Here is a 14747-nt window from a genome sequence, read left to right on the forward strand (position 1 = left end):
GATTGTGATAAATTACAGGAGGACCTTGCGAGACTGGAAGATTGAGAATCCAAATGGCAGATGAAATTTAATGTGAACAAGCCATGCTGAAGTGACACAATGTTAGGTTTTGTATAAAGAGTTACCACCTGTGAGGCAGTGCCCCAGAGTGTTCCCCTATTTACCTGTATAGGACCAGGCTAGATGCCTGGTCCATCTTAAATTCCTTAAGGAGAGTATGCTCTATGGGTGGGATCCTGTGGGGCAGGTAGGGCTCAGAGGGCATAACCAGAAACAGGGGAATAAGAGCTGGGATCCAGGTGGGGATAACCAGACCAGGCCCACGTCTCCAAGAGGAAGGCAACTCCTGTAACATAACACTGTCCAAACACTGAGCTGAGACTAAGCTGAACTGTAAGTAAAGAGAGTATAGTTTCTGAAGGTAAAGGCAGTCTACTGTTGTGTATATGATTTGAAGCTGTGAATAAAGATCCAATGTTTTAAGAAAGGCTGGAGTCAGATTAGTTAATGTCTCCAGGCCTGTGGGAATCGCCACTCGTTCCCACATACAGTGTCGTGCGTGGAATTGTTTTCTCTAAACCTAGTACAGTGGAAACCCCAGCCTCCAAGAAAGTGTCTGGAGTACAGAAAGGGTTGTGAAGAGGACCTCTGTTTCTAAACATAGTAGAGAACACAGGGGGGCCTGTGGCTCTAAAATATGTACAGAACGCAGGGGTGCAGAGAGAACAGTGGTTTGTGAGAGGATGTGGCTCAGAAACTGCACTGAAGAAAAAAAAAAATTTAAAAATTTCAGGTAGAGAGGAAACTGTGAGTGGGCCTGGTTTCAGGGACAGCCAGGAAGTGGTAGGTTTGACCTGGCTAACGGGAGAAGCCTGGCTGGAGGTTGATAGGGGATTAAAAGTGATTTAGTCAATGCTGGTTATGCAGGCTTCTTTTTTTTTTTGCCTTGAAAAAAGTAAAGAGGAAGAAACACTGATGCAGCAGGCCCTGGAAAAACTGCCAGAGTGAGCTGTGAGTGCGGTGACTGGAAACAGGGCTGGGCCCTTCCAGCAAGCAAGCCAAACTGAAGGGAAGGTATGCAGCCAGAAAGAAATCCTGAGCGGCCAGAGGGCTGCAAGGAAAGAACAGCATCTATTTCTGTGTAGTTGGAGTTCCCCAGTCCCAAGAGCAGAGTCAGAGGGAGGCCCTGAGGCTCAAGGATTGGCAGCTGGAGACCCCAGCGAGTGAGGCTGCAGAGGAGCCAGTGACCAGCATGGGCAAATGGCTAGATTGTACAGAGGAGGAACCCGTGGGGAAAAACTTGAGGAAGAGTCCACGGAGAGCCCAGAGGATGGTGTTGTGGAGACTCCAGCAACTGAGGCTGTGGAGGAGCCAAGAAGAGGCTCTACATCAGAGATACCAGATGCCAAGATGCAAGCACAGCTAGTTATAGAAGAACCAGCACTTGTGGTTCCCCAGTTGGTCCATAAAGCGCCATTAGGGTGGGATTCAAACCTGGAGCCAAAGGACTCAGTTAAAGGACCCCAGATGTGCACTGCACGAATGGCACACTGGGTGGTGCTTGTGACACTGTTGAGGGTAATCCTAAGAGATGGGAGTGAGCATGTCACTAGGTCCCCATTCCCAAGCATAGCTGTTGGGAAGCCAGAGGAAGGGGAATGGGCTGTCTTGGACTCTACTGGATGGGATCCAGGAGGGAGGGGAGGGATGCTTGGCATGATGGGTCCAAGCTGAGGTGAGGGATATGTGAGGCAGTGCCCCTAGTGTTCCCCTATTTACCTGTAAAGGACCAGGCTAGATGCCTGGTCCACCTTAAATTCCTTAAAGAGAGTATGCTCTATGGGCGGGATCCTACAGGGCAGATGGGGCTCAGAGGGCTTAACCAGAGACTGGGAAATGAGAGCTGGGATTCAGGTGGGGATAACAAGACCAGGCCCAAGAGTCCAGGAGGAAGGCAGCTCCTATAATATAACACTGTCCAAACACTGAGCTGAGACGAAGCTGAACTGTAAGTAAAGAGAGTTCAATGTCTGAAGATAAAGGCAGTCTACTTTTGTGTATATGATTGAAGCTGTGAATAAAGATCTAATGTTTTAGGAAAAATTAGTCTGACTCCAGTCTATGGGAATCGCTGCTCAGTCCCACACCACCCAGGAAAATGATCTGGGCATCCTAGTTGATATTCCATTGAAGTCATCGGTTCAGTGTGCTGTGGCAATCAAAGCAAACAGAATTTAGGAACTATTAAGAAGGGAATGGTGAATAAAATAAAGAATTTCATAATGCCTCTGTATCGCTCCATGGGGAGACCTCACCTTGAGTACTGTGTGCAATTCTGGTCGCCGCATCTCTGTTAGGGTTCTGTAAATAGTTGGTAAGTGAACCCTGGGCCGAAGTGAGAGGTAGTACTGCCTATGGGGAGGAGCCCCATGAGCCTCACTGTCGGGAGGCGAGGTCTCAGCTGGGGATAGATATGGAAGCAATATAGAGTCTTTAGTAAAGAGATAGAAGCACTACCTGTGGAGCGAGGGATGCTAGCAAGGAGTTCACACAGACCTAGAGTCACAGGGTCGATGGAATAGGAAGTGTCCAGAGGGAATACCTCTGTAGCGTTGGTAGAAACATAGAAACATAGAAATGACGGCAGAAGAAGACCAAACGGCCCATCCAGTCTGCCCAGCAAGCTACGCAGTTTATCCATTTTTTTTTTTTTAATCTTCCCCCCCCCCCCTTTTTTTCTCCCCCTCCCCCGTCACTATTGGCTTCCAGCACCCTCCGGCCCCAATTCCCTTCCACCCCTCCACCAATGCAGAGAGCAGTGCCGTATCCGCATCCCAATGAACATCCAGCTCAATCAGGGGTAGCAACTGCCGCAATAAACGGCCACACCCCTGCCCCATACTCTTACCCACCTCTGTTTTGTTTGTTTGTTTTTGTTTTTTTGTTTTGTTTTTTGTTTTTTGTTTTTTTTGGAGATGGCAGCCCTCCAACCTTCCGCTCCGTGAAGGTGGAACACAAACCACTGGCATCCCGCTCCGTGAATGCCTCTGTGGCTACTGCCGCTCCGTGCAGTATTTTGCTGCCTGAACGTGGAACTACTACTGGCCACTGGCATCCCGCCAGTGGCCAGTAGTTGTTCATGGAGTTGTTCAGTAGGTTCATGGAGCGGATACACCGAAGAGGTCACCTGTAGAGATGGTTATGACCCGCGAGGCGGGGTACACTGAAAAGAGGTCTTGGTAGAGGTTGTAGTGGCCCGCAGGGCAGGGTACACCAATAGTGTCCTCGGTAGAGATAATAACCCGCAGAGCAGGGTATGCTGGTGGGATCCTCTGTAAAAATGACAGCAGTCTGCAGAGCGAAGTGCACAGTCGAGGCCCTTGGTGGAGGTGGCAATGGCCCGCAGAATGGGGTACACCAGTGAGGGTCCTCGGTAAAGCTGGTAGTGGTCCGCAAGGCGGGGTGTGCCTGTGAGATCCTCGATAGAGTGGTAGGGGTCCGTAGAGCGGGTACCTCTGAAGGAGTCCTCTGTAGAGATGGTAATGGCCCGCAGCGCGGGGTACACCAAAGAGGCACTTGGTAGTATAGAAAGTGATCCGCAGGGCGGAGTACTCACGAGAGAACAGAGTTGGTTCCAGGGGAGCCCCGGGGAACGGGGCAGGCAGAGTTCCAAGTGTCAGGCCCTCCGAGGAGCAGATAGCCAGGATGAGAGAGAGGCCCCCGAGGAGCGGGTACCCGATACGTCCACATCGGAACAGGAACTGGAACGCAAGGTCCTCAGGAAACGAGGCAGAGTTAGCAAGGATGAGACTCTGTGCCAAATCATCTTTAGCCAGGGCTAGCTGGTTTAAATATCCACGAGGATTGACGTCATCTGGAGGGGACGCCCCCAAGGTTCCTGCCATGACATGGATAAGACTGGCCCATGTGCGCGTGCCTAGAGGGACCAGATAGCAAGATGGTGGTTGGCGGCGTCCATGCCGACCCGGGAGGCCTCGGAGCAGTAGGCAGGTCGTCGGCAGCTAGCGGAGGCTGCCAATCTACCCCATGGAATCAGGGAAGCAAAGAAGGAGGTGAGCAGTAGTGGTCGCAGCCGTCTGCGACCAACAGGCGTAACAATCTCAGAAAAGATATAGTTGCACTAGGAAAGGTACAGAGAAGGGCAACCAAATTGATAAAGGGGATGGAACAGCTCCCCTATCAGGAAAGGCTAAAAAGGTTAGGGGTGTTTAGCTTGGAAAAATCATGCCTGAGAGGGAATATGAAAGATGTCTATAAGAACATAACATAAGAACATGCCATACTGGGTCAGACCAAGGGTCCATCAAGCTCAGCATCCTGTTTCCAACAGTGGCCAATCCAGGCCATAAGAACTAGTAAGTACCCAAACACTAAGTCTATTCCATGCTACTGATGCTAGTAATAGCAGTGGCTATTTTCTAAGTCAATTTAATTAATAGCAGGTAATGGATTTCTCCTCCAAGAAATTATCCAATCCTTTTTTTAAACTCCGCTACACTAACTGCACTAACCACATCCTCTGGCAACAAATTCCAGAGTTTAATTGTGGATATTTCACATTAACCCGTTCTAGACCTCTCATGATTTTAAACACCTCTATCATATCCCCCCTCAGCCGTCTCTTCTCCAAGCTGAAAAGTCCTAACCTCTTTAGTCTTTCCTCATAGGGGAGCTGTTCCAGTCCCTTTATCATTTTGGTCGCCCTTCCCTGTATCTTCTCCATCGCAAATTTATCTTTTTTGAGATGCGGTGACTAGAATTGTACACAGTATTCAAGGTGTGGTCTCACCATGGAGCGATACAGAGGCATTATGACATTTTCCGTTTTATTCACCATTCCCTTTCTAATAATTCCCAACATTCTGTTTGCTTTCTTGACTGCCGCAGCACACTGAACCGATGATTTCAATGTGTTATCCACTATGAAGCCCAGATCTCTTTCTTGGGTGGTAGCTCCTAATATGGAACCCAACATTGTGTAACTATTGCATGGGTTATTTTTCCCGATATGCATCACCTTGCACTTATCCACATTAAGTTTCATATGCCATGTGGATGCCCAATTTTCCAGACTCAGAAGGTCTTTCTGCAATTTATCACAATCTGCTTGTGATTTAACTACTCTGAACACTTTCGTATCATCTGCATATTTGATTACCTCACTCGTCGTATTTCTTTCCAAATCATTTATAAATATATTGAAAAGTATGGGTCCCAATACAGATCCCTGAGGCACTCCAGTGCCCACTCCCTTCCACTGAGAAAATTGTCCATTTAATCCTATTCTCTATTTCCTGTCTTTAAGCCAGTTTGTAATCCACAAAGGACATCGCCACCTATCCCATGACTTTTTACTTTTCCTAGAAGCCTCTCATGAGGAACTTTGTCAAACGCCTTCTGAAAATCCAAATATACCACATCTACTGGTTCACCTTCATCCACATGTTTATTAACTCCTTCAAAAAAGTGAAGCAGATTTGTGAGGCAAGACTTGCCTTGGGTAAAGCCATGCTGACTTTGTTCCATTAAACCATGTCTTTCTATATATGTTATGTGATTTTGATATTTAGAACATTTCCACTATTTTTCCTGGCACTGAAGTCAGGCTAACTGGTCTGTAGTTTCCCGGATCGCCCCTGGAGCCCTTTTTAAATATTGGGGTTACATTAGCCACCCTCCAGTCTTCAGGTACAATGGATGATTTTTAATGATAGGTTACAAATTTTTACTAATGGGTCTGAAACTTCATTTTTTTAGTTTCTTCAGAACCCTGGGGTGTATACCATCCAATCCAGGTGATTTACTACTCTTCAGTTTGTCAATCAGGCTTCCCACATCTTCTAGGTTCACCGTGATTTGGTTCGGTCCATTTGAATCATTATCCATGAAAACCTTCTCTGATACAGGTATCTCCCCAACATCCACTTCAGTAAACACTGAAGCAAAAAAATCATTTAATCTTTCTGCGATGGCCTTGTCTTCTCTTATTGCCCCTTTAACCCCTTGATCATCTAACGGTCCAATGGACTCCCTCACAGGCTTTCTGCTTCGGATATATTTTAACAAGTTTTTACTGTGAGTTTTTGCCTCAACAGCCAACTTCTTTTCAAATTCTCTCTTAGCCTGTCTTATCAGTGTCTTACATTTAACTTGCCAACGCTTATGCATTATCCTATTTCCCAGCGATAGCAGGCTGAATTAGCCATGCTGTCTGGGAGCGTCGTGACCGGATCAGTAGGTGGAGTTTTCTCCAAGAGTACAGAGGTTTGAACTCTGTACGGCTGCGCGGTGAGGTTCCCGCATGATTGCCGGTTTATCTCAGTCTCTTTTTTTTTCTGCGAGCAGGAATGAACGTGGGGTTTTTTCTCCTCACTTGTCTCTTCAATTTTTCAAGTTTTTTCAAGTTTTTTCTCCCGTTCCTTTGGCAGCGATGGCTCCGAAGCCATCGGGTTTTAAGTACTGCCAATGCGGGAAAATTATGTCCATAATTGATGGACATAATTATTGTTATATTTGTTTGGGCCCGGAGCATGACCCAGCCTCATGCTGAGATTGTGGTCGGATGTCCCCCGGGCCAAAAAAATCTCGCGCCTCCGATCACCTCACTCTTCGCCGAGCCCGGCGAAGAAACTCAAGAAACCTCCAGCAAGAAGATCCACAATCCCTGGAGGATGCTTCGGCCAGGTCGGTATCACAATCAGGGCCGCGAAAGGAGGCCGAGGCCTTGACTCCTTCATTAAAAAAGTCCACTCATGTGCCATTCGGGTCACAGGGCTCTGTATCCGCTCGTTCCCGTTCCTCGACACCGAAGCACTCGGAGCATGGGAAACCAAGGGGGAGCAAACATTCGGCGCACGGTGCTTCAACACCGAGACTGACGCAGGACGCATCGTGCACAACGCATGGCGCATCAGCCCACGGCACATCAATGCCCAGCCAAGGCACGGCTCATTGGCGCATGACGCATCGGCACAGAGCACATTAGAATACGACGCATCGACGCAGGGTATGTCGGACAGTGCATCTGGAAGAGCTGTATCACTATCTGGGTCATCTCACCATGATGTTCGCAAACTAAAACATGCTAGACATCACCAACATGGTGATGCAAAATATACAAAACACCATGACCCACCTACAGCTCCACCATCTGCCTCTCCTCAGGATCCATTACAACACAAACACCATGCCAAACAAAAGGCAAAGAGAAAACATCTCCAAATGCCTGAATCTCCATGGACGGACTCTAATGTAGAAGTGGTTCACCTCTCTACTAATGTTTCTTCAGAGGCTGATAGTTCTCATTCGGATTGGTCCTCTCTTCATAGATCTCATTCAATTCACTATCCAGAAAAAGCAAGTTTGCTTACCGTAAATGGTGTTTCCGTAGATAGCAGGATGAATTAGCCATGCGTTCCCTCCCTCCTCCTTAGACAGTCTTCACATACACTGAATCTACCTTTTTTTTTTTTCTTTTTTCTATGCACTTCTCGCTTTGTTACAAGAGACTGAGGTAAACCGGCAATTGCGCGGGAACCTCACCGCGCAGTTGTACAGAGTTCAAAACTCTGTACTCTTGGCGAAAACTCCACCTACTGATCCGGTCGTGACCCTCCCAGACAGCATGGCTAATTCATCCTACTATCTATGGAAACACCGTTTACGGTAAGCAAACTTGCTTTTTTCTTCTGTTGGATCCTTCTTCCAATTTTTGAATGAAGATCTTTTGGCTAAAATAACTTCTTTCATCTCCCCTTTTAACCATGCCGGTGATCGTTTTGCCTTCTTTCCATCTTTCTTAATGTGTGGAATACATCTGGACTGTGCTTCTAGGATGGTATTTTTTAACAATGACCACACCTCTTGCACACTTTTTACCTTTGTAGCTGCTCCTTTCAGTTTTTTTCTAACTACTTTTCTCATTTTATCAGTTTCCCTTTTGAAAGTTTAGCACGAGAGCCGTGGATTTGCTTATTGTCCTCGAATGGGTAAATGTGAAATGGTTATTTGCTCTGATAACTCAAGGACTAGGGAGCACTATGAAGTTAGCATGTTGCACATTTAAAACAAATTGAAGAATATTCTTTTCGTCATCACACAGTTAAGCTGTGGAGTTCATTGCCAGAGGATGTGGTTAAGGCAGTTAGTGTACCTGTATTTAAGAAAAGATTTGGACAAGTTCCTGGAGGAGAAGTCCATAAATTGCTATTAGTCAAGTTGACTTTGGGAATATTCACTGCTTATTGCCGGCATTAGTAGCATGGGATCTGTTTAATGTTTGGGTACTTGCCAGATACTTGTATCCTGGATTGGTCATTGATGGAAACAGGATGTTGGACTTGATGAACCCTTGGACTGACTCAGTATGACAACTTCTTATGTTTTTATGATATGGGATGACCAGAATTGCACACAGTACTCTAGGTGTAAGAAGCAAGAGTCTTGGAATCCTGAATCTTAAATGTTGTGTTGCCTGAATTTATCCATTTGTCACTAGGTATACAACAAATACAATTTACCTAACACCTCTCATATATAAGTATCCCAAATGTATTTATGATAAGTTTTCATAGGATACAGTTCAGTGCATTTTAACACATGGGGCTAGGTATTAGCATCTAGAAGCAAGGAAACAGAATTTGCACTGGAGGGGATATACCGTAGTTAAAAAGACCTGCCACTGGCTTTCACAGTGCCAACGAGAAGACAGGAATTAAAAAAAGTGAAGGGGAGAAGAATGATGACTAGGAATGAGATCAGACAAGCAAACAATTGTAACTCTCTGAAGAAGTTTAAAAACAAAGAGGACAATTTTAATTGGACTTTGAAAGAAAGGAGGCAGTGGAGCTCTTAAGACTGAGGAGATATGTCCTCAGTTTTCAGAACAGGTAAGAAGATGAGTAGCAGGGATTACTGAAGGTGAGAGAGTGGAGCTAGGAGAGGCCATAGAGTTGCAATGATCACAACATAAAGAGTTAAAAGCAGAGATGAGGACCTCAGCATAAGCAGTCAAGACAGGGGTGAGTACATAGGTAATAATGCTTGTGACAAAAGCCACATTTGCAGCCACTAGATAAGTAAGTAACAGGTAAGTCCAGACAGAAGCTGGCACTGAGACCAGGGTAACCCTAAATTTGCAAGGGAGGGAAACGAAAGATATGACAGAATTTTGGTAGAAGAGGGTCATCTTGATCCAGAGGTGGACTTTGTTTTTAGGGACATTCAGTTGCAGGAAGCCTAAAGAGTGTCATATATTGACTCAGTGAAGGCATATGGAAAATGTATGAAATGCAGTCACTAAGATTCAAGAGGGTTGCGAAACTGAGAGTCATCACTGGTAACCAAAACTAAAGAATAAAATTACTTTCAATATACAGGAAATAGAGAAGAGTAGTGGACCAGAGATAGAGCCTTGGGATACACTATAGAGGTGAGGTCTATGGATGGAAAAGGGATTGCCACAGGAAAGAAATGCATAGGCTGATTGTTAAGAACAGAAATGAAAGGTAGGTGTCAGGATCACTAGCTCAGTGTGCAAGGTGGTCCAATCTAGTTATATGGTCAAAGAAATCTATTGAGGGAGTATATATTTTTTTTGTTTTAATTTGCTAACCATTTCTGTGCATTCAGGTGGACCAACATAGTAGCCAAACTACTTTATCCTAGATGGTCAAAGAAAGAGCAGAGATTGAGAAGAATTAACATATTACAACCATATGGGCCGACACAGTACAGTGGAGCGCACTGTTACCCCGCGATTGGACGAGCGTTTTGGACGCGCTAGCTTTACCCCTTATTCAGTAAGGGGAAATAGCGTGTCCAAAACGCGCGTCCAACTCCCCCGAACCTAATAGCGCCCGCAACATGCAAATGCATGTTGATGGCCCTATTAGGTATTCCTGCACGATTCAGAAAGCAAAATGTGCAGCCAAGCCACACATTTTACTTTCAGAAATTAGCGCCTACCCAAAGGTAGGCGCTAATTTCTCCGGGCACCGGGAAAGTGTGCCCTCCGACTTAATATCATGGCAATATTAAGTCAGAGGTCCCAAAAGTTAAAAAAAGTAAAAAAAATTGAAAAAAAAATTTTGAAATAGGCTCGCGGGCCGAAAACCGGACACTCAATTTTGCCGGTGTCCAGTTTCTGAACCTGTGGCTGTCAGCGGGCTCGAGAACAGACGCCGGCAAAATTGAGCGTCGGCTGTCAAACCCACTGACAGCCGCCGCTCCTGTCAAATAAGAGGCACTAGGGATGCGCTAGTGTCCCTAGCGCCTCTTTTTACAGACGGCCCTACTATCGGGCCGATACAGTTTTTACTGTATCGGCCCGATAGTAAACAAAAGGAGGAGACCATTAACTGCTCACGCAAGAAGTTTCAGTGTAACGTCTGAAGACGTGATTAAGAGTCCTGCAGGTTACATAGCTAGTTAGGGTGAAAAATGACTAGAAGATCATTGAGTTCAGCCTCTTGTCTAGCTAACAGTTCCCTCTAGATCAGAGATTCCCACACCTGTTCTGGGGACCCCACAACCAGTTGGGTTTTCAAGGTATCCACAATGAAGATAAATGAGATAAATTTATATATACTGAATCTCCACGGTTTGCAAATGTATCTCATGCATATTCATTCTGGATACCTTGGAAACCCAACTGGTTGTGGGGTCCCGAGGACAGATTTGGGAAGCCCTGTTCCAGATGGTAACCAGGGGAAGGAGAAATTCTTATCTGAAGCCATAAAAAACACCTCTTCTGATTCTGAAAATGATGGTGAGCTCAAAGTCATTGGATAACACTTTTTTCCTTAGAGTGTAGCTGTATCAGCATACTTACCAATTTCTATTACTTTTACAAACTTGTCCAGTTTAGTTTTTGAATGATTTTGATTTTGGACCTGCACCACTAAGAGGTGGGCACCTATATAGTTTCCCTTTGAAAATTAGCTACAAGGTACATTAGTACAGAAGTGCCTATGCAGTCTGCACCTGCCCGGATTACTCAAGATTGCAATTGAAACAGGTTTTTTTTCCTGTAGAGACAGAATGGGGAAAAACAGCTTGGTGACTCCAGCCCTTAGTACTGTAGCCTTGATTACTTCCACAACATGGGGCAAACATTTTGTTTGTTTTTGGACATGGAAATAAAAAAAAAAAAAGATTTAAAAAATGTTTTTAAACAAAAAGAAAGTGTAGTGCACATTAAACGTGTCTCTTTGCCTTCTTCGCACCTTCGGCAGAGGAGATCACACAGATGAATGGCGGTTCAGACTTCTCCTGGGCAAAGGATCAGGAAACACGGAACAAACTGTGGACGGCCCGGCATAATGCTTGGTATGCAGCACTGGCCCTGCGTCCGGGGTGTAAGGTGAGAGGGAAGAGGAGGGGTGGCACTGGGCTTGGGGGGTGAGGTGAGAGGGAAGAGGAGGGGTGGCACTGTGCTTGGGGTGTGAGGTGAGAGGGAAGAGGAGGGGTGGCACTGTGCTTGGGGTGTGAGGTGAGAGGGAAGAGGAGGGGTGGCACTGGGCTTGGGGGGTGAGGTGAGAGGGAAGAGGAGGGGTGGCACTGTGCTTGGGGTGTGAGGTGAGAGGGAAGAGGAGGGGTGGCACTGTGCTTGGGGTATGAGGTGAGAGGGAAGAGGAGGGGTGGCACTGAGCTTGGGGTGTGAGGTGAGAGGGAAGAGGCAGGGTGGCACTGAGCTTGGGGTGTGAGGTGAGAGGGAAGAGGAGGGGTGGCACTGGGCTTGGGGTGTGAGGTGAGAGGGAAGAGGCGGGGTGGCACTGTGCTTGGGGTATGAGGTGAGAGGGAAGAGGCGGGGTGGCACTGTGCTTGGGGTGTGAGGTGAGAGGGAAGAGGAGGGGTGGCACTGAGCTTGGGGTGTGAGGTGAGAGGGAAGAGGAGGGGTGGCACTGAGCTTGGGGTGTGAGGTGAGAGGGAAGAGGAGGGGTGGCACTGTGCTTGGGGTGTGAGGTGAGAGGGAAGAGGAGGGGTGGCACTGTGCTTGGGGTGTGAGGTGAGAGGGAAGAGGAGGGGTGGCACTGAGCTTGGGGTGTGAGGTGAGAGGGAAGAGGAGGGGTGGCACTGAGCTTGGGGTGTGAGGTGAGAGGGAAGAGGAGGGGTGGCACTGTGCTTGGGGTGTGAGGTGAGAGGGAAGAGGAGGGGTGGCACTGTGCTTGGGGTGTGAGGTGAGAGGGAAGAGGAGGGGTGGCACTGGGCTTGGGGTGTGAGGTGAGAGGGAAGAGGAGGGGTGGCACTGAGCTTGGGGTGTGAGGTGAGAGGGAAGAGGAGGGGTGGCACTGTGCTTGGGGTGTGAGGTGAGAGGGAAGAGGAGGGGTGGCACTGAGCTTGGGGTGTGAGGTGAGAGGGAAGAGGAGGGGGTGGCACTGAGCTTGGGGTGTGAGGTGAGAGGGAAGAGGAGGGGTGGCACTGTGCTTGGGGTGTGAGGTGAGAGGGAAGAGGAGGGGTGGCACTGTGCTTGGGGTGTGAGGTTAGAGGGAAGAGGAGGGGTGGCACTGTGCTTGGGGTGTGAGGTGAGAGGGAAGAGGAGGGGTGGCACTGTGCTTGGGGTGTGAGGTGAGAGGGAAGAGGAGGGGTGGCACTGGGCTTGGGGTGTGAGGTGAGAGGGAAGAGGAGGGGTGGCACTGTGCTTGGGGTGTGAGGTGAGAGGGAAGAGGAGGGGTGGCACTGGGCTTGGGGTGTGAGGTGAGAGGGAAGAGGAGGGGTGGCACTGGGCTTGGGGTGAGAGGGAAGAGGGAAGAGGAGGGGTGGCACTGAGCTTGGGGTGTGAGGTGAGAGGGAAGAGGAGGGGTGGCACTGGGCTTGGGGTGTGAGGTGAGAGGGAAGAGGAGGGGTGGCACTGTGCTTGGGGTGTGAGGTGAGAGGGAAGAGGAGGGGTGGCACTGGGCTTGGGGTGTGAGGTGAGAGGGAAGAGGAGGGGTGGCACTGGGCTTGGGGTGTGAGGTGAGAGGGAAGAGGAGGGGTGGCACTGTGCTTGGGGTGTGAGGTGAGAGGGAAGAGGGAAGAGGAGGGGTGGCACTGTGCTTGGGGTGTGAGGTGAGAGGGAAGAGGAGGGGTGGCACTGTGCTTGGGGTGTGAGGTGAGAGGGAAGAGGAGGGGTGGCACTGGGCTTGGGGTGTGAGGTGAGAGGGAAGAGGAGGGGTGGCACTGTGCTTGGGGTGTGAGGTGAGAGGGAAGAGGAGGGGTGGCACTGTGCTTGGGGTGTGAGGTGAGAGGGAAGAGGAGGGGTGGCACTGTGCTTAGGGTGTGAGGTGAGAGGGAAGAGGCGGGGTGGCACTGTGCTTGGGGTGTGAGGTGAGAGGGAAGAGGAGGGGTGGCACTGTGCTTGGGGTATGAGGTGAGAGGGAAGAGGAGGGGTGGCACTGTGCTTGGGGTGTGAGGTGAGAGGGAAGAGGAGGGGTGGCACTGGGCTTGGGGTGTGAGGTGAGAGGGAAGAGGAGGGGTGGCACTGGGCTTGGGGTGTGAGGTGAGAGGGAAGAGGAGGGGTGGCACTGGGCTTGGGGTGTGAGGTGAGAGGGAAGAGGAGGGGTGGCACTGGGCTTGGGGTGTGAGGTGAGAGGGAAGAGGAGGGGTGGCACTGGGCTTGGGGTGTGAGGTGAGAGGGAAGAGGAGGGGTGGCACTGTGCTTGGGGTGTGAGGTGAGAGGGAAGAGGAGGGGTGGCACTGGGCTTGGGGTGTGAGGTGAGAGGGAAGAGGAGGGGTGGCACTGGGCTTGGGGTGTGAGGTGAGAGGGAAGAGGAGGGGTGGCACTGGGCTTGGGGTGTGAGGTGAGAGGGAAGAGGGAAGAGGAGGGGTGGCACTGAGCTTGGGGTGTGAGGTGAGAGGGAAGAGGAGGGGTGGCACTGGGCTTGGGGTGTGAGGTGAGAGGGAAGAGGAGGGGTGGCACTGGGCTTGGGGTGTGAGGTGAGAGGGAAGAGGAGGGGTGGCACTGGGCTTGGGGTGTGAGGTGAGAGGGAAGAGGAGGGGTGGCACTGTGCTTGGGGTGTGAGGTGAGAGGGAAGAGGAGGGGTGGCACTGTGCTTGGGGTGTGAGGTGAGAACAAGAGAGGAGGGGTGGCACTGTGCTTGGGGTGTGAGGTGAGAGGGAAGAGGAGGGGTGGCACTGTGCTTGGGGTGTGAGGTGAGAACAAGAGAGGAGGGGGCCTAACACTGTGCATGAGGCATAATGTGAGCATGAAGATGGGGGCTGGCCTTGTATCCAAGGTATAAGATGGGAGCAAAAAAGAAAACCTCACCTTGCATCAGTGATATGAATTGAGAATGAAGGTGGAAGCTGACAGTAGAGGGCAAAGAAGGGAGCTGGCATTTTATTCAAGGTGTAGGTTGACAGCAAAGACAGGGGCTGGCCCTGAGTCTGAGGTATAAGATAGGAATGAAAAGGGGGCTGGCATTGTTCCCAGGATGTAAAGTATAAGGTTGCCAACTGACTCCAGATGTTCAGGACAGGTGGCTGCAGGCCTGGTTTTACCCTATTGCATGCAGGGACTTGTAGTTCTGCTTTACCTATTGCAGTCCCTATGAAGAGCAAGACTACAAGTCCCTGTATGCATGGAGGTAAAACCAGGCCTGGATCAGCCTGTCCTGAAAATCTGGTGCCAATTAGCAACCTTACGGCTCGATACAGTAAGGCCGCGGTAAAAACAGTGCGGCAGTGTCAGGCGCACCCTTCCTCCCCGCACACACAGTTCTCCTGACCTAATGCCTGATTCTCTCTTC

At 49.2% G+C, this 14747-nt stretch overlaps 1 protein-coding gene across 2 annotated transcripts in view; it reads left to right on the forward strand.

The window, feature by feature from the left end:
* Positions 1-14747, forward strand: part of LDHD (lactate dehydrogenase D) — a 65420-nt gene that overhangs the window by 26444 nt on the left and 24229 nt on the right. For both annotated transcript variants that reach the window (XM_029608871.1, XM_029608872.1), the window contains exon 8: positions 11256-11383. In XM_029608871.1, the coding sequence (XP_029464731.1) occupies positions 11256-11383 (128 nt within the window). The remainder of the gene's footprint in view (positions 1-11255; positions 11384-14747) is intronic.

The sequence above is a fragment of the Rhinatrema bivittatum genome, chromosome 7 (genome assembly GCF_901001135.1).
Source record: "Rhinatrema bivittatum chromosome 7, aRhiBiv1.1, whole genome shotgun sequence".
Taxonomy (NCBI): domain Eukaryota; kingdom Metazoa; phylum Chordata; class Amphibia; order Gymnophiona; family Rhinatrematidae; genus Rhinatrema; species Rhinatrema bivittatum.